Genomic DNA, 23,282 nt, shown 5'->3' with positions numbered 1-23,282 from the left:
CTACTTTTCGAATTATCACAAGACAATACGGATGCTTGGTTGGATTCTCCGGTTTTGTTATAACATCACGCATTCAGATAATAAGAAAAGCGGTGAGTTAAGTGCTGCAGAATTTACGGCTGCCGAGACCTTGGCATTTAAATTGATCCAGCAAGAGTGTTTTTCGGGAGAAGATGATAAAAGTATCAGCAATCTTCAACCATTTTATGATGAAAAGAGAGTGCTTAGATTGAAATCAAGAGTGTCTAACAGGGAAGATACTGAATATTTCCGATTTCCCGTTATTTTGCCTGCCAAGCATCCTTTAGTACAGAGTTTGATTTGGTTCGAGCATACGAAGTCTTGCCATGTTAGAACCCAAGGTCTACTGAGTCTCTTACGAGAAAAATATTGGATTTTGGGAGGAAGACGTAGTATTCGAAGTGTCATATCCAGATGTGTAGTATGCAAACGACAGCATGGAAAACCCTTGGTTGTTCAATCACCACCGTTACCTCTGGATCGAGTGCGTTTGGCAGTTCCATTTGAGATCACCGGCGTGGACTTTGCTGGCCCGTTATTCCTGAGAACTGGACAAAAAGTGTGGTTGTGTCTTTTCACATGTGCGGTGTACCGCGCGGTTCATTTGGAGTTATGCACGTCGCTTTCGACCGCGGGTTTTTTGCAAGTGTTTCGTCGTTTTGTAGCTCGGCGCGGTAGACCTAAAAAGATTTATAGCGACAACGGGACTAATTTCGTTGGTGCGGAAAACGCTTTATCGGCTCTTGATTGGGACTCGATTTTACGCGAAACCAGTGTGCAACGTATCGTTTGGAAGTTTAACCCCCCGACAGCGGCGTGGTGGGGTGGGTTTTGGGAACGGTTGATAGGAGTTCTTAAACAGCTATTACGGAAAATGTTGGGTCACGCGTGTTTGGACTTTGAACAATTGTTAACCTTGGTTTGTGACTGTGAAGCTGTTGTCAATGCTCGACCGTTAACATATTGTTCCGAGGATTCCACGGACTTGGCTCCTCTTACTCCATCTTTGTTTTTGCGCGAACAAACCGACTGGGGTTTACCTGACTGTGATTCTGTTGACCGCGCTTCCTTGTGTCGCAAAGCAAGGCATATCCAACGTTTGCGAGATGATTTACGCGCGCGATTTCGCACCGAATATATGGGACAATTGAAGTTACTATCCAAAAACGCAAAGTGCAGTCCAGTCCGGATCGGAGATGTAGTGCTAATCGGTAATGACAATTCTAAGAGAACGGACTGGCCAATGGGTAAGGTTAGTGAACTTTTATCGGGTAAAGATGGTCAAGTGCGTTTAGTGCGGTTAGAAACTCCCAGAGGTGAATTGTTGAGACCCCTGCAACGACTTTACCCGCTGGAGTGTATTACTATGGAGCGAGATGTGGAAGCAACTCCTGGTCCTGAATCCACTACACCAGAAGCGTTCCAAGACAGTGAGGAGGCGAGTGGAAGAACCGAGGATGTGTTGAACAGGTCGGCTGAGGCAGTGAAAGTGACTCGGTGTGGACGTGTCAGCAAAATACCTGCGAGGTATTTGTGATTTTGTTGACTGACTGTAAGTAGACTGTAGTATAATAATAGTTTATTGCTGACTGTCTCTCCTGAGTTGTGAGAAATCTTTATGTGAAAATATTTCTCAGGTGGGAGAATGTTCGGGACAGTATTATTTTCCCTTAATTTCATATTTAGTTTAAGTGTAGTGGCAACAGCGCTCATCTGTCAATCTATTTATAATTACGCGCTGTTATTTCCCCGCTCCCCGGACAATAAGTTAGTCGTCTATTGTCATCGATTCGATATCGATTAAGTAACGTCGCGCGGCCGCCGTGTTTTGGCCCTCTGTAATCGTGCGGTTACTGATGTAAATTTTAAGTTTAATGTTTGTTAAATACTCCCAATAACTGTGTAAGAAGTGTCTATTTGTTTTCTTTATCATTTATAACTCAAGTATGAATAAATTACGTTCTGAGTTCGAGGAATTCGTAGTTTATCATTTGCCCTGTATCCGAGTATTTTAAGTGGGTAAAGCAGCTAAGACGGGTAGTTTTAGCTGGCCCCCACAAAGAGGGAGCCAGCTTAGCATAGTCGGTTGGCTGCGTGCGCCTTGCCATTTCAGTTGTCGCCATGAACTGGACGGGCGAGCATAGTGCCTTCGTTATCGAAACATTTTTCAAAAGTAACGAATCTGTGATTACGACACAAAGAAATTTTCGTACTCACTTCGCGCTTGGTAGACATGATCCAGTTTCAGATCGCAAAACAATACTGTTGTGGGTTTCAAATTTTAGAGCTACAGGTTTAGCCTTAAAAAGAAAATCAACTGGTAGACCCAGAAGTGTTCGGACATTTGAAAACATTGCAGCTGTAAGAGAAGCAGTTGACGTTGATCTTCTAGACGTTCAGCTGTTAAACATGACTCTGCTTTGCGTTTGTCAGATCGTTCTGTGAGAAGAATTTTGCACATCGATCTGAAGTTCCACCCATACAAAAGGATGATCGTGCAAGAACTTAGTAACGGGACTGGGAAAATCGCCGAGAATGTTCCAATGATATTGTTCAAAACGTCCCACAAAATGCGCTTTTAATAACGAGTGACGAGGCTCATTTCCATTTGTCTGGCTGTGTGAACAAGCAAAATTTTCGCTACTGGGCACCAGAAAATCCGCGGCAGCTCCATGAAAGGCCACTTCACAGCCAACGTGTTACCGTTTGGTGTGCTGTTGGTTCTTTTGGTGTTTGGGGTCCCTATTTTTTTGAAGAAGAAGGGGTAACGGTTACCGTAACTGCTGATCTATATGTCGACATGCTACGATGAATTTTTTGGAACCAAAACTTAGGGAATTTGAACTTCCGGATGTGTGGTTTCAACAGGATGAGGCTACAGCTCATACGGCAAGAAGGACAATGGACCTGTTAAGGGAAATGTTTCTAGGACGCGTAATCTCGTTACGTGGAGACGTTGGGTGGCCTGCGCGTTCACCCGATCTTGTCATATGCGACTTTTTCCTTTGAGGCTACCTGAAAGAGAAGGTTTTTCGACATCATCTTCGAACCATTGACGAATTGAAAGCAGCAATACGCCAAGAAATTACAGGAATATCGCCTCAAATTACTGCTCGAGTAATCGAAACTTTCAGAAATCAGCTTCGAATGTGTGTCGAAAAAAATGGTCGCCACTTGGACTCTGTAATTTTCAAAACTTAATAAAAACAAAATGACATACCATATATTTTTAGTTAATAAAAATAAAATATAAATAGTTTTTATTAAAAATCAAAATGTGGGAGATCATTTTGCTGGACCCTGTAGATTCTCAAGCAAAATATTAAATTTGATCTTCTGTTAATCATAATATAATATAGATAATTTTAAATAATTTTATACCCTGTTTTTTTCATTTTTTTTTAGTTTACACAAACTCTTAAAGATGCTTTTGTATAAACAAAGAATAATTTTTATAACCCTAATGTACATTTTATTTATCCTTAAATATTAAAATTCTACTAAAAGTGTAAGAATTTGTAAATATATGGCCAAATCTTTTTTAAAAAGCTTTTTTTTAAAAAGCAGTTAAAACGAAACTATGAAAAATATTTATAACTTCAATACATAATTAATATATTTATTATCGTTTTCAAGTTTTATGAAGACAAAAGTGTCTTTTACTGCAGTTAAGAAATAATTTACCACATAAACTTCCAGACTAGGAAAGACAGTTATAGAATTCCTCAGAAAAAAACACTATAATTCTAATACATATTACATATTTTATTTCATTTTGGTGGTAGAAAAATTAAGGGTTTACCTACTTTCAATAATTCCAGTATTTGCTCGTAAGAAAAAATTTGAATTAATTATACGTTAGTTATCTGCCTTACTGATCCTTTAGTTTTTTGTCTTTACTTTAGTATCCTTCCGTATGTTTTTGACCTACACTCTTCTATACCATAAGAGATTAGTTGCCCTGGAATTTCTTGTTTTACCGTTAGAGCTGCCTATCAATCACCTTGAGATAGGTCTCATCTAATTTCGGAGGAGCGGATACTTTTTCGTTCTATTCTAATAGACTTAAATGACAAGTGTACACGTTGATGTATTACTTTAGGAAGCATGTAGTGATGAATGAAAAAGTAGTTCCCACAAAAATGAACTACTTCGATAATTAGGTTAAAATACCCTAATATATTACAGAGGTCGTTTATAATAATTAAGCGGCAGCTTTTATTTATTGCTCAAAATAAAAAAAAACACTTAGGTATATTACTTTTTATATATTTAGGTTAAGTTAAAAGCTTTAGCTTCCCAGTTAATGTTATGTAAACCGGTCCATTGTATTATATTTTGAAACTATGAAATTTTTTTCCAATTTTTTATCTGCCTTAGGTATTTTCTTTGATAATTAATTGTGAGAAGTTTTATTGCGCATAATACGACTGAAGTAAGCAGTTTTTCTCTTTTTTTATACTGTCGAAAAGTTAAAGGCTTTTGTTAATCAATCTTTAAACTTCTTTGTTTCTTACTTTGGCCGTCATGTGATTTTAAGGATTCGGCGATACACTCATATTTCAAACGCTTTTAAATTATCAATCATAATTGTTTTCAGAGTCCAACCATCAGTCTCATATAGAATAACTGGTAAATGTAGCAGTCAACAAATCTTAACCTAAAAAAATGGAACTTGGAACCCTTTGCTTTAGATTAAAATCAGCATACGTAAATATCTTTTTCAGGATTATTAATGTTGCGCTAGTCTATTTTATGCGGCATTTTATTTCTTTGTGTAATGTCCAGTTTTTAGATAGTCATGTTTGAAGTATCAAAAACAATTAACATGTTCTATTGATTACCCATCATCCAAGTCAACCTTAATTTAGTAATAGCGCTTTCATCTCTTGTTACTGCCTTGAACTTAGTTTTCTTGATGTCTATATTTAAGCCCATGGCTTTATTATATTGGCCTGCTATGCTAAGGAGTTATTGTAATTGATCCTTACTATCTGCAATGAGAACTGCGTCCTCAGCATACCGATTCACGCACTAACTCTGATCCCAATCTCTGCATCCTCGAGTGCTTCTTGAAAAATATCATCTAAGTAAAGGTTAAAAGTGCTGTGAATTATTTTTAAATTTGAATCGCCCTTGTTACCCCCAGCAATCAAACGACGTCTCAAAACTATGGCAAAAACGTCAGCAAATGACTATAATAACGTTTTTATATGACGTCATAATGACTACAAAAATCACGTGAATAAGTTCTACCATAATAACGTCATTTGGGTAATGTAAATGAGACCTCTATTACTCACCATTTAAAGACGTTTTAACTGACGACATTTTAGTAACGCTTCTACTGACTTATTCTTTAAATATTTAATTGAGCTTCTTATACAGAGCTCTCAAATTTGGTAAAATAATAAATATAATTTTTTGTACTATTTTATCTAGGTAGGTTTTGCTAAATAAAGATTATTATTATTATTAATATAGGATTATTTTTAGCTAAAATATAATGGTCTATTATGCAGTATTTTACAGTATTATACAAGATTGATAGATATCAATTTTAAGAGGTTTGACGTTAGGTGTATGGCTTCTACTTATATAAATACCTATCTTTTATCCTGTGACTAATTCAGCTTTTTGATATTTTACTTATTTTCTAATTCAATTTTCAAATGTATCTAAAGTTGGATTGCTATCTAAGTATTATATTTCAATGTTTTGAGACAGACGCTCTGTGAGTATATTAATTTATTAAAATGTATACAGTATAGTTTTTTTCTTTCATGGTACTACAAAAAAAATCTGTTAAATGGAAGGTTGGGCTGTACATGACCAGCCGAGCCTATAGACCAAGCATAAAGGATTTAGTTTATTCACCACGATTTTAGTTTTAAGTTGTTGATATAATATAATATAATACATTCTGACCAATTTTATTATAGTATAATATCCATAGTATAGTTTAATTAGTAAGTTATTATAAAATTTAATATATATTTGCTAAAATTTAAAACATTTCAGTAGGCTAGTTGACATTAAGATATTTGATAAATAAGATTTTTTTTTAATTTTTAATTTCAAAGTAATATCACTGTCATCACAATGATTTAGATAATTTTCAAATTATCTTATTGAAAAATACTCATCAAGTAAGCTGCCTTAAAATTATTATGTAATATTTATATCGCCTTCTTATCGCCACTATGATGATGACTACCCATGGGATTTTATTAAAACAATTTCTTAACAGTTACATATACACACATTTTTTAGGATTATTTGTAATATATATTTTGATTTTAATGGCTATTAAATAAACGTTTATATTTTTTTTCATTAAATTTATATACTTTTATCCCAGCAATATCTTTACTTTTACCCACTCGTTATTCTCTGATCCACATGTCAATAATATATAATTGAGTATTTAAATAAACTTCAAAAGTTTATTAACAATTATTATATTATGAAAATTATAAATTATAGATACCTATCATAGGAATACGACATGTAAGAGGTGACAAAAAAGCTAGATTTAGTGTTCTAAGGATGAGTGGTTTCTATTATTTTTTTAATTTCTGACCTCATCCAACAACTATGTACAGTAATAATGAATATTGCTTTCATACCTCTATCGCTACCATAATAAAACTATTTCAATAAGATACTCCGTATATATCTATAAAAATCAAATTTGGCAACTATTTATAAATTACCTTTGTTATATATGACGTACTACCGACGATATTTTTTAATATAATTGTTATTGGGAGATTGTGGCTTTATTCCTACATCGCTTAAACGCTCAGACTATATATATTTCAAGCTGTAAATATATACAGTGCATCCCAAAAGTTATGTCTAAATTCATTTAAAATTCAGGGGTGTGTTCGAAAAAAAACGCTCGGACCCGTCGATTTTTATTTCAAGTTGCGCATTTTTGTACGTGAAGTTTGTATATACAGGGTTGCTCAAAATAAATTACGACCATCAACTTAATTTTTTCAAATGAAAGCACCTTTTTTTAATTTAATTTTTGAATTTCGCGTAGAATTCTACGTATGTTTCATGCATCATGTTCTATACCTAAAGTCAACAGTTATCGAAAAAAAGACGACTAAACATTATTATTGCAGTTCACCTTACGAGTCACCTTATCTCCGAGAATTTTTATACAGAGCAAAATTCCATTCATTCGTGTTTTTTTATTGTTGGCTGGTGACCATGTATTTTCATAGAAACTGTATAACAGTTGTACGCCAAACAGATATTGTCAAGTGTGAAGTATACGAGCTAAGTTGCGGTTTTCACAATGGTAAAGTTAACGGAACGAGAAAAAAAAGAAATTCTGTGCATGGTTGGGTTTGGTGATAGAACACGTACACAAAGAGAAGCTGCTCAATTATTCAATGAAATCCATCCTGATCGTCCTCCGATATGTCAAAAGGTGGTGAGTATAATGTAATAGAGGCTAAATTTAGAGAATTCGAAAATGTTAGAGATTTGCCGAAATCTGGTCGTCCTGCTCGAGATAAAAATGAATAACTTGACGTTTTGCTTTCTTTGGAAGAAAATCCATGCACTCCTCTGTCGCAGATTATGGCAAATTTACACATGGCGAAATCTACACCAAATAGTTAAAAAGCACAAATATCACCCCTACAAAGTTATTCCTGTGCAAGAGTTATTTCATGACGATTTCGATAGGCGAAATAAGTTTTGTGAACGCTTACAAAACATGTGCAATCTAAATAATAATTTAGTAACAAATATTATTTTTTCCGATGAAGCCACGTTCTGTTTGAATAGTAGTGTGAATAGACAAAATTGTCGATATTGGGCAACAGAAAATCCGCATTGGATGATGATGGTAAACACCCAGTACCCTCAAAAACTAAATGTGTGGTATGGAATAGTGCGCGGAAGAGTAATAGGTCGCTTTTTCTTTAAATAGACTTTAACGCGACAAGTGTATCTCGACTTTTTTCCAATTTGAATTAGTTCCAGCATTACTAGCTTTATTTCCGAATCCATTGGACCCAGACTATTACTATCCTGACGAAAAACTAATTTTTCAGCAAGATAGCGCTCCTCCGTACTATGCTGCCACTGTGCGTACATTTTTGGATGAAACCTTTCCCAATCGGTGGATAGGAAGAAGAGGACCTATCGAATGGCCTGCTAGGTCGCCCGACCTAACACCAATGAACTTTTTTTTGTGGGGATACCTCAAGTCGAAGGTATTTGTTAATAGAACAAATAATCTAGACGACTTGAAAGAGAGAATTCGCAGAGAAGTGCGCGCCATAACTCCGGAAACGATTTAAAATGTGCAACGAGACTTTATTGATCGCCTTGGATATTGTCAAGCCGTAAATGGCAACCATTTTGAACATTTAACTTAATTTTTGTTCTTTTTTTATTTGTTACATGAATCGTTTTTTTTTTGATAACTGTTAACTTTAGGTATAAGACATGATGCATGAAACATACGTAGAATTCCACGCGAAATTCAAGGATAAAATAAAAGAAAGGTGCTTTCATTTGAAAAAATGAAGTTGATGTTCGTAATTTATTTTTGAGAAACCCTGTATATACAAACTTTACGTACAAAAATGCGCAACTTGAAATAAAAATCGACGGGTCCAAGCGTTTTTTTTTCAAACACACCCCTGAATTTTAAATGAATTTAGACATTACTTTTGGGATGCGCTGTATATAAAAAAATCATTAATTTACTAATCTAGAACAGCTAAAAAATTTTTTTTTGAGGGTCTTTTATATGCATATCGCATTTTTTTCCATTTAAAATATAACTAAACAAAATCCTATATTAACAAAAATATATAGGTCAGAGTTGCCAAATCTCGCTGTTCAACTACATGCATTCAAAAAATTCATATTTTGAATTTTGGCGGTACGCAAGTCACGCCTCTATAATGCTGGAACGCTTTCATTGGCTGGGCACATTCGTCTTTTAACGTATGCTTAACATATTAGGTGTTGTGCGGTTTCCGGTTACATAAGGAAAACAATTGCCTTAGACAAGGCTGCAAAGAAGGCAGTCGTTATTTATGAAATAAATGAACTAGGAGACAATAAAGAGAAAAAAAAGTTTTTTTTTCGCAAAAACAGTTTTCAATATGGAAAGACTTTTTATCCATAATAATGTAATGTCGCCCTCAAGCCCGTTTCCCAACCCTAAATGCATAGGTCCAAAATGCATTTAGGGTTAGGGTAGGTTATAGGACCACCAAAATGCATAGGTCCAAATGCGTGACGTCACAAGCCAAAATGTTGTGGGCACTTAGTCCTTTTGTAGAGGTGTTGTTGGGCTACAGGCCTATTTTTCTTAGCATTGTTTATGGTGTATTCTATTTTAATCACTTTTCATCGTTTCTATGTATTTAGTCGCTATTTTCCAAAATAATCTTACTATCTTGACAGACGGCGTCCTTTATGGGCTTATAATTCCGTAGGAAGAAAATGTAAAAAAAATTATAATAAAACATTTTTCTGTTGGTCGCAAGGTATTTAAATCCGGGAGGTTGCTCACATTATCCGTAACGCCACTTCACTAACGCATCGTTTTTTCAATTTTTACTTATTTTGTTTTTTATTTTTAAAATCGCTCTTTTGTATCAAGTATATTGCCTTAGAAAAACAACAAACAAGTATTTTCTGCACCAAAGACATCACACATCGCTCGATTTTTCCATCTCCAATTCGTAATAAATCCCGTTTTCGTTTTCCACGTTCCGCAGCGCTTGTCCAATAGCGGATCCGACATGAAGACGCCTCCGACTTCGAACGTTCCCTTTCCGAATGCCGTTGTTCTGGACCAAGTTGGCATTATTGCGAATTCAAGTGGCGTTGTTCTGGTGAATTTTTAGGGCAGAGTGTATCTTAGGAAGAAATAAGAGGTAATTTTGTTTTGGAGGGCTTATCAATAGGAGCTGCACTAAGAAAAGGTTTTCCTTTTAATTTAAATTGGTAGCTTGGGTATCCTTTTATGTATATACTAGCTTAGCTTTCTTAATGTGTGAGAGTCATAACAAAAAAGGGATATATACATACGTTGCAACATCTTATAAAAAACTATTTTTTTTTATATAAAATCAATTTTTCTTATCTATTTATTTAATTTATTACTTTAAAAATTTATTATTTATACAGTACTATTTTTCTTAATTAGGTAATTTAAATAGTTATTTATGTAACAAACCTGTTAAATGTTCCTGTTTTATCAATGGGAAGTTTGTCGCAAGGGCAGTAGGCAAATGCACTTTGAAATTAATTTCCCTGAATAATATAAGGAATTTTAAACAAGTATCATAAAATACTCACTTTATAAACTTCCCAAGGCTTATAGAGTTTCACTTTTTAAGCACTAGTGCCTAAAAAAGTATTTTTTATTCATTAATTTTTTTACAGATTAGTGCGTAAAGTATCTTGTCCTTTTTTTATCTTTTCTTTGGAAAAAAAATGTTATACGTATGTGAGATCCCTTTTTTATTAATCGAAATTGCCGAATTTTTCATTCATCTGAAAAGGATTTACACATTTCTTACATAAATAGTTATTATATGCAATTGGGTATATTTTAAATTTTAGTTTTATTAGAAAAATTATTAATATATTTTAATTATTTATAACTGTTTTATATTAAAATCATAAATATATTCTAAATAAAAAAAATATAAATACATAATCGGTTAAACGTTAAATTAATATATTTTTATATTACCGTGCCTAAAGTACTTACTTTACAAACGTACCAGGGTTTATTTTTATGCACTAAAGACTTTTTTAGGCACTAGTACATTTATTTTTTGACGTTAAGGCACTAATGCATAAAGTAATTTGGTATTTTAAATTTTTTGTTATGTTTTCTTCGGTAGTAGAAAAAATGTTAAACGTTACACGTGTGTAAAATATCCTTTCTTTATTCATGGAAAATTATCGCATTGGTCTACATTATCTCTTTAAGTATTCATGGTCGAAAATTTAAACCACGCTAACTAATGGTTTAAAGGCTCGGTGGTTCAAAAAATAGACCATATTTTGATGTTGCTTTGCAATGCGCTGCCGAAGCACAAAATTGAAACCACCTATTAGAGCTCGCTCCGTGGACATTTTAACGTTTTTTTACTTTGGCGGTTAGATTTCTTATTCGGTGGATAGCAGCATTGATGAAACACCTGTTACGAATTAAATTTGAGGTTAAAATAAACAAAAGTTATCTGTGTCTAAATTGACAAATACTATTAGATCCTGCAAAAAGTGATAGCTTACATCATTCCAGTAAGTATAGACATTTACTTTACATATATTTATTAGTATGTTGTAAAAAAAACATTGTTTTTACGTGGTCCTTTTTTTCTACCACCGCTCCACTTAGAATATTGAGTTTCACTAATTATAAAATACCTATACAATATTTTCTTGCAGGTATGGAGCCATTGCCATTTAAGACGGTAGGAGGTTTGACTTACGATAAAGTCAACACACAAATCCACACATTTCATGTCGATACACTGCCTTCGGGGTTTGAGTCAGAAATTGATATGGACTCCTCCGATATAGAGGACGAAACTTTAGTTCCTACAGTTATTACAGATATGGAAAAAGATCTGCCGGTTTCTGAGGAGAAAGATCCAAGTGATAATATCCCTCTTTCCAAACTACAACAACAGTGGTCAAAAGGTAAAATTCCTGTTTGGTCTAATGTTCATAGACCTGATCCTCTTCCTCAATTTACCGAACCTTCCAGAATTCCTCAATTTATCAAAGATATTAATGATCCAACATCGTATATGATTTTTGAACTTATTATTACTAAGGAATTTATTGATACTTTAGTGTTTCAAACAAATCTTTATGCCGAGCAGTAAAAACTTTCAACTGGAAAAAGCTATGTCCCTACAAATCAGTGTGAAATTAGTGCTTTTCTGGGCATAAATTTGTTAATGGGTATCAAACGTAGTCCCAGCTATAAGGATTATTGGTCAACTGCTCCCGAATTGCATGGTGCTTTTATCAGCTCAGTAATGACCCAAAAAAGATTTGGATGGCCCTTGAGGCATCTCCATCTGAATAATAATTCTCTGATGCCTCCAAAATCTTCCCCAGACTATGATAAGCTCTATAAAATTCGCCCTATGCTAGAACTGTTGACTCATAAGTTTGAAAAATGCCTAATTCCTAATCAAGTAGTTGTAGTTGATGATTCAATGATTAGGGTCGGATAGGCTTAAGCAGTACATGCCCAAAAAAACCAATCAAAAGGAGGTAAAAGATGTTGGCTGATACATCTGGTTATTGCCTAAAATTTGATTTATACACTGGAAAATCACCTACTGGTGAGATAGAAAAGTGCCTTGGTTCAAGAGTCGTTACAAATTTTATAAAACACTTAAATAAAAGACCATGTGTTATATGTTGATAATTTATTTACTAGCGTCGATCTATTTCAACGATTGAAAGAAAGAAAAATCCATGCTGCTGGAACCGTGTTAATCGTCGTCATATGCCAAAATTTAAACTTTTAAGAATTTGAAACGAGGTGATGTATAATGGTTTACAAGCAGTACCGGATTGTTAGCTGCAAATCAGCCAGAAGATGTAGGAACAGTAAAAAGAAAAGAAGGAAGTGGACAAATTACTGAAATTCCATGTCCTCAATTTATAATCGATTACAATTCTAATATGAATGGAGTTGACATATTTGACCAAAGACTTTCTAACTACAAGATTGACCGTCGCAGTAAAAAGTGGTGGCATCGAATATTTTTTTACTTATTAGATGCATCAATTGTACATTCCAATATTATTTATAATAGGTTGGAGTTACCAAAAATGTCTGCTAAAGATTTTAGACGAAGTGTCGGATAAACGGTTTAATCTCAGAAACGCTTGAAAATCGAAAGAGAAGTTTGGTTGCACCATCAGATGTTGAAATAAAAAAAATACAAACCTTACGTACCCTTAGAGATAAGACAGCAGTCATCTGCTCATCAACCTACAAGGAGTACCAGAAGAAGATGCGCGCTTTGTAGCACTAACGCTAACACAGTAAGGACGGATTGGGTATGTTCCATATGTAAAGTCCCTTTGTGCTTAAGGAAACGTAAAGAGTATTTCGAAAGTTATTATGCAACGTAATTGTTAGTACCCAAGTTTGTATGAGTTTTTAAATAAATTTGTTATCTTACTCTTAGTTTTTTTATATTCTGTCGCGGTGGTCCACAATATGATCCATCGAATTATTCAAATTTAACAAAAAACTGATTGACAGATTTTCATTTTTTTATTTTTTTAATATTACTTGTATTAAATTACTACAATTTTACAACAAATATAAAAATTCATAAAAAAAATATTTTGGCTCCACTAGGTATTTTTTTACCAACTAAATTAGGCGCCGCTAAGAGTTATAGCAACTATGTCAGGTTTGTTATAAATCAAATTTCTAATAATTATTAGATTGATTGCATTTAAAGGTAATCTTTATAGACTCTGCTAAAATAGAACTAAAACTAACTAAAATATAGGTTCGTTAAGTAAATTTTTCAAAAGTGTTAAGACAAGAAAGTCTGGGTGTTCTAATTAATAAGTAAATTTGAATCCCGAAATTATCCGCATGTGTAACTTACCTAAAAGATATATTAAAATCGTATTAAAAAATAAGAGTAAGGCCAGGACGAAGAAATCAAATAAATAATAAGATTTGTTTAAATATGTTTCCAAATATAAGAAATCTAACACTCTCTTATAAATATTTTTCGCTTGGGCAATTAGGAAAAATATATGTGTGTCATATGCATGTAACAAATAAAAATATTGTATTGTAATATCATTCAGAAAAATACTCTTTTTTTGATTACATACTCCAGGAATACTCTTTTATGTCACGAAGACACTTTTTATTAACGGTAAAACCTTAAACTGACTCGCATTAACTGTAGTTTTGTTGCTTATAAGCTAAATAAACTCTTTATCTAACCAAGTCTAAAACTATAAGGTAAAGAGCAATAAACAGTAAACAAACTATGACAATATTTAACGTGTGTACATGTTCATAACAATATTTATAGAAATATAATAAACTAAATGTAGATTAATAAAAGAGTTTTTATAACCTAAATTTTAATTGAGCAGCACATTTCATTTACTAAAAGTCTTATTTTATAGCTATAAAATAATAAGCAAGTGTGTATCTATATAGAGTGATAAACCATTCTATGTACAATTTTTTATTTATGGTTTACAGCAAAACTTTCCTTTGCAAACGTACGTTTGCAAGATGCAAAACTTATGATTAGAAAGAAGGGATTAAAAATGAAAATATAGAATAAAAAGAGGAAGAGGATTCTTGGATATCCGATATATAACTGACTATAGGCTAGATTTATAAATGTGATATGTAGTTTAAAATATCCGATATTTTAAAATATGAATCGAAATGTGAGAATTTTACTAGCAGCTTGTTTAACCCCATACAAATTGACAAAACTAATAAGTGATATGGTGAAGGAGCTAATATGGTTATATGTTGAAACCAAAAAAATATAAAAAAAAGACAATGAAATAATTAGTTTTTTAATAAACAATTTTATTAATAAGTAATATTATAGTTGATGTTATACTCATTTAAGTAATATGCTTAGGAAATAAATATACATCTACATTAAGTGAATTTTGAAGTAAACCCTATATATTTGATAGAATGAATAATTTTTACTCAATTTTATCTGGATCGTAATGCTCATATTATAGTTCTTTTATTATTACTGAAAATCAAGAAGTGAAATAAGGGGACTAAAATAGAATATCAACCTGTAAATGAGGCAAGAATTGTACTTAAAGGGGAATGGAAAATGAAGAATACGACAAGTTTTTAAAGACACGAATCAAAATATAACTAATTTACTGGCGTTCTTTCTTACAAAGGCAGACTGTCAAGCATTTCAATGAACTTTTTTAAAATTTCTTATTTAAAAAATACCTAATTTTGAAAATAATCAAAATGCAGAAACAATGATATAATAATACTCCCAAAAAAATAAATTAAGACTTACCTAATTCTTGCCTAAAAATCATTTTAATGTTAACCAATAACATTATTACTTCAGTAGGTAAAACTTAACTTTAATAGTCTATGTAATGATGTTTTCCAAGAAAATTTGCATCTTATTTTATTTAATGCTTTTATGATGGAAATATATTTATAAACAATAATAATTAATCTTTAAAAGTATGCATTTAAAATAACATTATGTTATAATAAGTAATTATATTAATTGCTTGTTATAACGTTATGAGAAATTCAATTATTACTAATAAAATAACAAAAAATGATTCATATTTATTCTTTACTTTAATGTTATATTGTCAAAATTTTGTTTGCCTAATAACGTGTTAATTATTAATTTTTATATTATACGCCAAAAGCTTAAAAAACGATTATACGAGTAGTATAGACAATAATTAGTATCCTTAAATTCTGGTTTTCTTAGTTCTCGTTTGCTTTGAAGTTTTTTAATAATTATTCTGCATTAAAAGTTTTTTTTATAATTTAACCAATTCGTTATATAATCATATCATTACTAAACTCAATATTAAATTCAGTTGATTCGTCTTAAAATTTGAAATTCAATCACCATTAATATTTTAGTCTACCACATGCTATATATAGTTGAAAATACGTATACATTTAAGCGCGGATAGTGCGAATACTGATCGAAATTATACGTGCTTTCAACAAAAGCCCATATGCCGGCAGAGGTTACAGGAATAAAGCGTAATTGCAGATTTGTGCGTAATTTGAAAATGAGCCGATAATGTATCGAAATATATAGATAAAGTGAAATAGGTATATAAAGCGATTGCGGAGTAAATTTCAGATTGCATTAATTTATAAGGCCTTTAATCTAATTATTTGCCCAAATTATCGCCCAATAAAGGGTATTTGTTCAGGACGAGTAAAAAGAAGTTATTATATTTAAGTTTTTTATGTTAGTTTTAAATAAATACTTTCGTCCTGAAAACAAAAGACATTAATTCTTATTTTTTAAGTTCGTACCTATGGAAGAAAATCTTACTTAGAATGCAGGACGTTTAACTTAGGGGAGAGATAGGTAACATCACGAATTTTAACTTGGACATAAAAATATGGTAAAGCGGCACACATGGCGAAATCTGATTTGAAATTCTAAAAAGTTTCTACTTTTAACCAAAATAAAATTGAAAGAACATTGTTTTAAAGCTATTTTAATGATATTAGTATGACATATTATTAGTAAAATAATAATTACATGTTTAAAAATAGCTAACATAGCTCCCAATTAGGCATATTGAATCTATTTTCGTATTCAATTTACTTATTGCTGATTTATTACCTTTCTATCTAATGAAATATGTAATCTATACTCAAATTAATATTTTAATTATTAAAAGCACATGAAATTTGACTAAGTATTTCCATTTGGATTAATCAACTTAAATTTGTCAGCCTAAATTAAAAATATTTCTGATGATTGGCCTAAGAGCAGAAATATATGACGAAATATTAAAAGGTTAATTTTAGCGGTTTTGGCAGGGGTAATTTTTAAAAACATAAATTTTTGTGTAAAATTTTACAAAAATAATATAATTAAATAATTATAACTAAAATATTTTATTTAAGATTTGAACATAATAAATTTAATCTTTTAGTTCAAAACGTATTTATATAAAAATGAATAAATTACGTAAGTGTAATTATTTCTAAATATACATATAAGACTTTTTTTTTTAATATGTGCATATTTAATATTATTTTAGAATTAATTTGATCAAAAATTATAAAAAAATAAATAAATCAGTAATATTATTACTTATAATTTCTTGAAACCTAATTCAATTCTAGATGTTTTTTCAACTGACGCATTTATGAAAAATGTTATTGTTTTAAAAGAAATTTTTTTATATTAATGCGAGATTATTATTAGAAATTTTTTATTATATTAAAGAAAGATAAATTATGCAGTATGTTTTATGTGTTAGTTATGTTAAAGTAAGATTGCTAGTAAAATGTTACAAAAACATATTTTTTAATTGAAACGAATTATAAAATTTTTTTAGTATTTTAGTAGTAATATAATTGGCTTTTAAAATAATATATATTAAACTTATATGTATGTATACAGTTATAGTAATAAAGCATTCTTGAGAAAATTAACTAGGAAATTAAATACTCATGGCGAACTTAAACTAGCCTGAGAATGAAAAGCAATACTTTTAGTATCACATTAAGCATAGTGAAATTAATGATCCAAGATTAGTTCAAAAATTGAGTTCTAAAAAGCATGACCGAAGCTGTCTGAGTGGTTTCCTAACTGTAATGAGAAAGTTAAAGGAAAAGCACCATACGATCTCTCCGTAGTATGACTACTACAAACCGGATAAGAGGCGAATCGCAGATACTAATATCTATCAAAGGAGGACATTCTTAAGCCTCCTCGGCCGTCTGCCACGATTAGCAACAACAAACTCTCCTTAACACTATAATGGGGACAGAAAAATAACCTGTTGCACTAAAATTGGTAATTGAAACGTCAAAACCATGTATGAATCAAGCAAAATTCATAACGCAATTAAAAAGATAAAAAGAATTTTAATAGTAATAATGGTAGTGGGTATATTTGTAAAAGAACAAACTGCCAGAGACGTTACAAACTTTCAATTTACTGTTACTTATTCAGCTTTATATTATCCTAAATAAATTTAATATCAAACAGGTATAACCCTTTAAACTTGGTAAAGTGGATAAGATAATTTACAATTTAACTACACATTAAGAGGACTCTTAAAAAAATAATCATAGACGATTTAAATGCTAATGTTGGCCATCAGGATCTTAAAAGACCTTTCGGACTCATAGAGTTCTATGAACATGGGGATCGGCTAATTGATTTTGTGGTGGAGGAATAGTTTATAGTACCAATACCTTTTTCAAACTTTCTCTAAGAAGACTATATACCTAGAAGTCATCTTAATATATTGCAGATCACATAGCGAGAAACCAGATGGATGATATGACGGTTAACAAAAGAGTCCATATCTCTATAACATCAGTCATCTAGACACATCTAGAAGCCGACATCAGCTCAGATCACAGCTTACTCCTTGGTACAATAAAACCTAAATTAAATAAAATTCAAGCAACAAGATGCAACAACCATGGCGAATACAACTAAATAACGAACGCATCAAATAAAATGCAGAACAGTATATAAAAGAATATCTAAATACTGGAATAGATACCAGTAATACAGAAGAAAAACAACTACATAACACACAATAACTAAGGACATACTGGACAAGTATGTACCTAAAACTAACAAGAGTAGAGAGAATGGATTAGATTTTTAAAGAGATACAAGACATGATTGAAGGAAAACGTAACGTTAAAAACCGAGATAAAACAACATACAAAAGGATAAACAACGAAGTTAAAAATGAACGACACCAGTAATACAGACTCTATAACTGTATCTTTGATCACAACTGACGAAACTGGAAACAAAAATAGCTGATAACTTTCAATCAGCATCTTTAAAGTTAATAAATGACAATGGAATAAAATGGCTTTAAAGAATATTTATTAAAATCTATAATAGTGGAAAAATCAATCAGAACTGGTTAAGATCGACACTTATAATCTAACCAAAGAAATCAAATATAAAAAAGTATGATGAGTACAGAATCATAACTCTTGTGAGGCTTCTACTTCCTAAAAATCACCCACAAGATAGTTTATAAAAAATGCGAAGAACAAATAACGTGTACACAATTTAGGCTTCATGATTGATGCTTTGGGTACACGAGAGGCACTTTTTGCTATGCAGATCTTATTCCAAAGATGCACAGACGTTAGCTGTGATATATATGTATCCTTTGTGGACTAATAAAAAGCGTTCATCACGAACTTATATCTCTGCTTAAAGAGATTAGCCTAGATGGTAATCTGAGAATCATCAACATATTTACTTTAATCAAAATACTAACATAAGAATAGACAATTAGTTGCAATTTCAGTAGAGCTTAAAGTGAGGCAAGGATATGTATGATCTCCTAAGTTGTTATGTTAATGGGTACTCTGAATGTATCTTCAAACAAACCTTGAGGATTGTAATAAAAGCAGACTAATTATTAAGGGCCAATGTTAAAACAGCATTAGATACGTAGACGACAAAGTGACATTTGCAGACAGTCTAGAAGACTTACAAACACTAATGACACGTACATTTAAAATTAACCAAAAGTACGGTACACAAACAAGACAAATCTTAAATGAACAGCTGACTACCAACTAACATTCAGTTGAAATAGTTGAATGTTACACATATCTTGATACAATTATAAACAGTAAATCAACAGTAAGACAACTCCTTGAAATAAGACAATATGTAGCAAAATCCATTGCAAAAGCAACATTTATAAAACTGAGCACCGCTTTTAAAAGCGGTGACGTATCGCTGGAAACTAAAATCCTCATACTACATTGCTATACTTTTGCCATTCAACTAAACGGAGCGGAAGTTAGGGCAAGAGTAGACCAGGATGAAGGCGAATCTGCTGGTTTCAAAATCTAAGAAAATGGTTCAAAATGACTACGACTATACTCTTCCGCACAGCCGTTACCAGAGCAAGAATTTCCATGCGAGTCACTAACATTCGGAACGAATAGATACCGTAGTAACGTGAACTCCATCTTTTTCTTCTATGTTTTGCCTTGCACATAAAGTAATTCTTCCATTTTGTTCAAAGAAATAAAGACTAATTATTATTATTATTATTATTATTATAATTATTATTATTATTATTAACAATTCAGAAATTAGCAACAGAAAAGTGAGTAATGCTCCATATTCCTATTTGGCAATGTTTGTAGAAATATAGACTTTATTTATATCACATCCAACAAGTCAGTTAATTATTAAAGTTTAAAAGATATATTGTAGCAGTCATAGCAGTGGATGGCGCACAGTTTACAACAGATGTGTACAATACAAATAATTAACTTAGTAAGCGATAATTTTACAAATATGTAAATAGGGAAAGGTAGTTCTATTCAATGACCTACTCGATTGCCTGATTTTAATCCTGTTGACTATTATTTTTTGGGGCTTCTAATATCTCAATACCAAAGTTTGATAAAGTTGATATTACGAGTCATGAGCAGCACATAACCGAATATAGAATGTTTGTAATAGAAGTTTTTCGAAAGTCAGTAAACCAAATTGTCTTGAGAGCCAGGAAATTCATTGATAAGGAATAAGTACTCAAAACATTTTTTTTAGTGGATTTCACACCTTCATTGATTTTTTAAGCCATTTCAAAAGAAAAACTTTTTACATAATTATCATTGCACACTAAATGACGAAAGCAAACTTTCCCTACATTTTCTTTTTTGGTCAATATTTTGTTTAGTCGTAATATAGAAGTTTAAAAATGCTAGCTTATTATTAATTAACAAAATTCAAAAATTAGGATTTTTTCAATACTGGTTTTTCGTGATCCTTTAACGTAATTTCTTAATAAAACGTTTAAATGGCATCCTGAAAAATTGGATAACCCAATTGAATTTAAAGAAATGAACTTATAACTAAAGCTCTTTAATTGTAGGTCGATGTTTTAAAAATATAAAAACTTCTAGTTATTTGGACTATTTAATGCGAATTTAGGAAGCTTAATTTACTTTAACTGGGAGAGAACCTAAACTAAAGTTACTTTTACTACTATAAATAATTCGCTATTTCTATTTCAAAACTCTAAAAGCTTAACCTGTTAGACTCGTGATTGCAAGCTAACGCTTTGATCTAGTGGGAATAAAGAGCTCATATATTATTTATGTAATGAGTGCTTTAAAATAGTTTATAAGTAGTGTTGTAAGTTAAATTAATATTTGAGTAACATAGAGTATATGCCTATAGAGAGTAGAATTAGTCAATTCATTAGTCTTGAAATCAAATTTGAAATTTTTAAATTTAGAAAAAGTGAAGTACTGATTTCCCCATAATATACCAAGAATTTCTCACATATTGTAAAACGTGTTTACCTAAAACCTAATTAATATTTACGCTATACTACTTAAAGGAATTTTAAACAGATCTCTAAAAAATATTATTTCCGATAATATTTTCATACATAGATACTAGTCTCGATAAACATCAACTTATTAATTTATCTCTTATAAATTTCCGTCAGTTTCAATTTCAAAAATAATTGATCAATTAAGTACCGTCCGGAGGCAGCTCCTGTTCAAATATTCACTCAAAATTGATGTGGTTGGCAGCGCTTAATTACTGCGTATGAATTTTAGTTTGCTGGTATAGTGTACTTGTAATTGAAGTTTTGTCGTGACAGTTCCGAACAAAGCAATATTTAAACTGTAACATTTAGCACTTAACAAGGAGGACAAGAGGTAAAATATATTTTGAATTAAGCAAAAGGAATTTCAGAACTCACTCTAAAATAAATAGTAGCTGCAATTTAAGCATAACTTAAATGGATATTGCTCATCATTTATATTTACTGGAAAAACTAATTGTCTTATGTGTTTTGTTATAATTTTTTATGCAAAATTGATTTTTTTTGTAAGAATATGTTGTGTTGGGTATGAGTCTCCTTGGGTACGTACCTTTATAAAATTTTAATTTTTTTCCTAATAATTTTGTTTTTGGAAAGTAAGTTTTAAAAATGCATATTTAGGAAATAATCAGGTGTAACTTTACCTTTAATTATGTTACTATCATTTACAATATATATTTTATTACTATCTACAATTATTTTTACAAACGTGAAATTAAAGAACTGATAATATGATTTTTTATAAAAAAAATGAAACAGTAATTGACCTTACGTTTTTAGGATTATCAGAAAGCGGTAGTTTCCTTAAATTTTAACCATTTTACTTGTGCAGTGCGTTTTCATGTAGTTATCAATTTAGACCTACCAATCGGTCTTGCATCTATTTATAAAATACTGAAAGCTTATTGAAGTATAACACGACAACACTCAGAAATCTAAATTATGTCATGGTAGTTATATTAAAAAGTATATTAGAAAATAAAGATGGATTAATGATATTTTAAATCAATTTAGTTGATCTTGGAATATTTTTATAGGAATTTCTTAGTTTGTCTAGTCTAATAGTTAAGTCTTTTTAAACGGACTGCAAAAATTATTTATTTGGGGTTTTAGCACCTTCTTGAGTATCCTGGAGTTATTTTTTGTGACCTAAGTCACAACACTTTTAAGTTTGACACACCATCTGGAAAACATCCTGTACAATGCTATCGCAATACATCGGGACAAATATCCATGATATATTAGACATTAATCAGATTGTCCTTAAATTTTAATTACTACCCCAATAATAACCATTACAAAGGCTAATATAGCACGATTTGCACACAGAGGTCCATCGCTTGATTGTACACCAAACAATTCGACTTTAGCAGCCGCCAACAAATCTTCATTGAGATGCGAAACGCGTGATCCACCGGATAGGCCGACAGCCACAGATATTCCAGAGAGCCATAGAGAAAACCAATGCCCATGTCCGCAGCTAGTTCGAATGCCAACAACGGCTTGTTTGTTTGCAACATACAAATTACCTTGTTCATAGCGGTGCTGATCGTCGAGCTGCCAGAAGTCACTCCCAGGACGTATTTATCAGGTAGGGGAATTTATTGCTTTCTTTTCAACTAGATTGTAAAGATTTTGTGAGTTTTTGACTTAAGGGGATAAATTTGGAGAAAGAAATTGACTAAAACGAAATCGAATTTAAAGATTTATCGTTCGATTTAAAACTTTAATACCGTAAACATTAAATGTATTTTTCTAATGAAATATAGAATTAATGAAGTATCAAAAAAATATTAGCCAAATAAGTCTTTACATTAAAAGCCTTAATTTAATAAAATGCACTCTATGGAAAAAGTTAAGGAATTTCACTTTTATTAGAATTTTTAAATAATTACAAAAAAAAACATTAATTTGATTTTATAAAGGTTCTTAGAACCTCCTTGCTGAGCTCACCTACTGAGCAACTGTCTTCTACGATCCAAGCAAGACGTTTGACTTTGTTTCTTATGACTTTTTCGCTATTTCATAGTCAAGAGCTGTCCTAAAAAGAAATAATGTGCCTGATAATTATCCTAAATTAAAGTATGCGCTCTTCATAGACGATACTACTAGAACTAACAAGTATG

The 23,282-nt window shown here is 31.5% G+C and overlaps 2 protein-coding genes across 2 annotated transcripts in view; both read left to right on the top strand.

The window, feature by feature from the left end:
• Positions 1-31: 31 nt before the first annotated feature.
• Positions 32-1,558, top strand: LOC126743323 (uncharacterized). The gene has a single exon (XM_050450354.1). It carries the CDS (start codon positions 32-34, stop codon positions 1,556-1,558), a length of 1,527 nt encoding a protein of 508 aa, XP_050306311.1.
• Positions 1,559-9,804: 8,246 nt separating this feature from the next.
• The window catches only part of LOC126743041 (protein turtle-like), a 104,548-nt gene continuing 91,070 nt past the window's right edge, over positions 9,805-23,282 (top strand). The window contains exons 1-2 of the mRNA XM_050449966.1: positions 9,805-9,944; positions 22,488-22,747. Of these exons, the coding sequence (XP_050305923.1) occupies positions 22,621-22,747 (127 nt within the window). The 5' untranslated portion in view covers positions 9,805-9,944; positions 22,488-22,620. The remainder of the gene's footprint in view (positions 9,945-22,487; positions 22,748-23,282) is intronic.

This window comes from Anthonomus grandis, chromosome 12 (genome assembly GCF_022605725.1).
Source record: "Anthonomus grandis grandis chromosome 12, icAntGran1.3, whole genome shotgun sequence".
NCBI classification, from domain to species: domain Eukaryota; kingdom Metazoa; phylum Arthropoda; class Insecta; order Coleoptera; family Curculionidae; genus Anthonomus; species Anthonomus grandis.
Note: the sequence above shows the minus strand (reverse complement) of the source record. Positions and strands in the feature narration are given on the sequence as shown.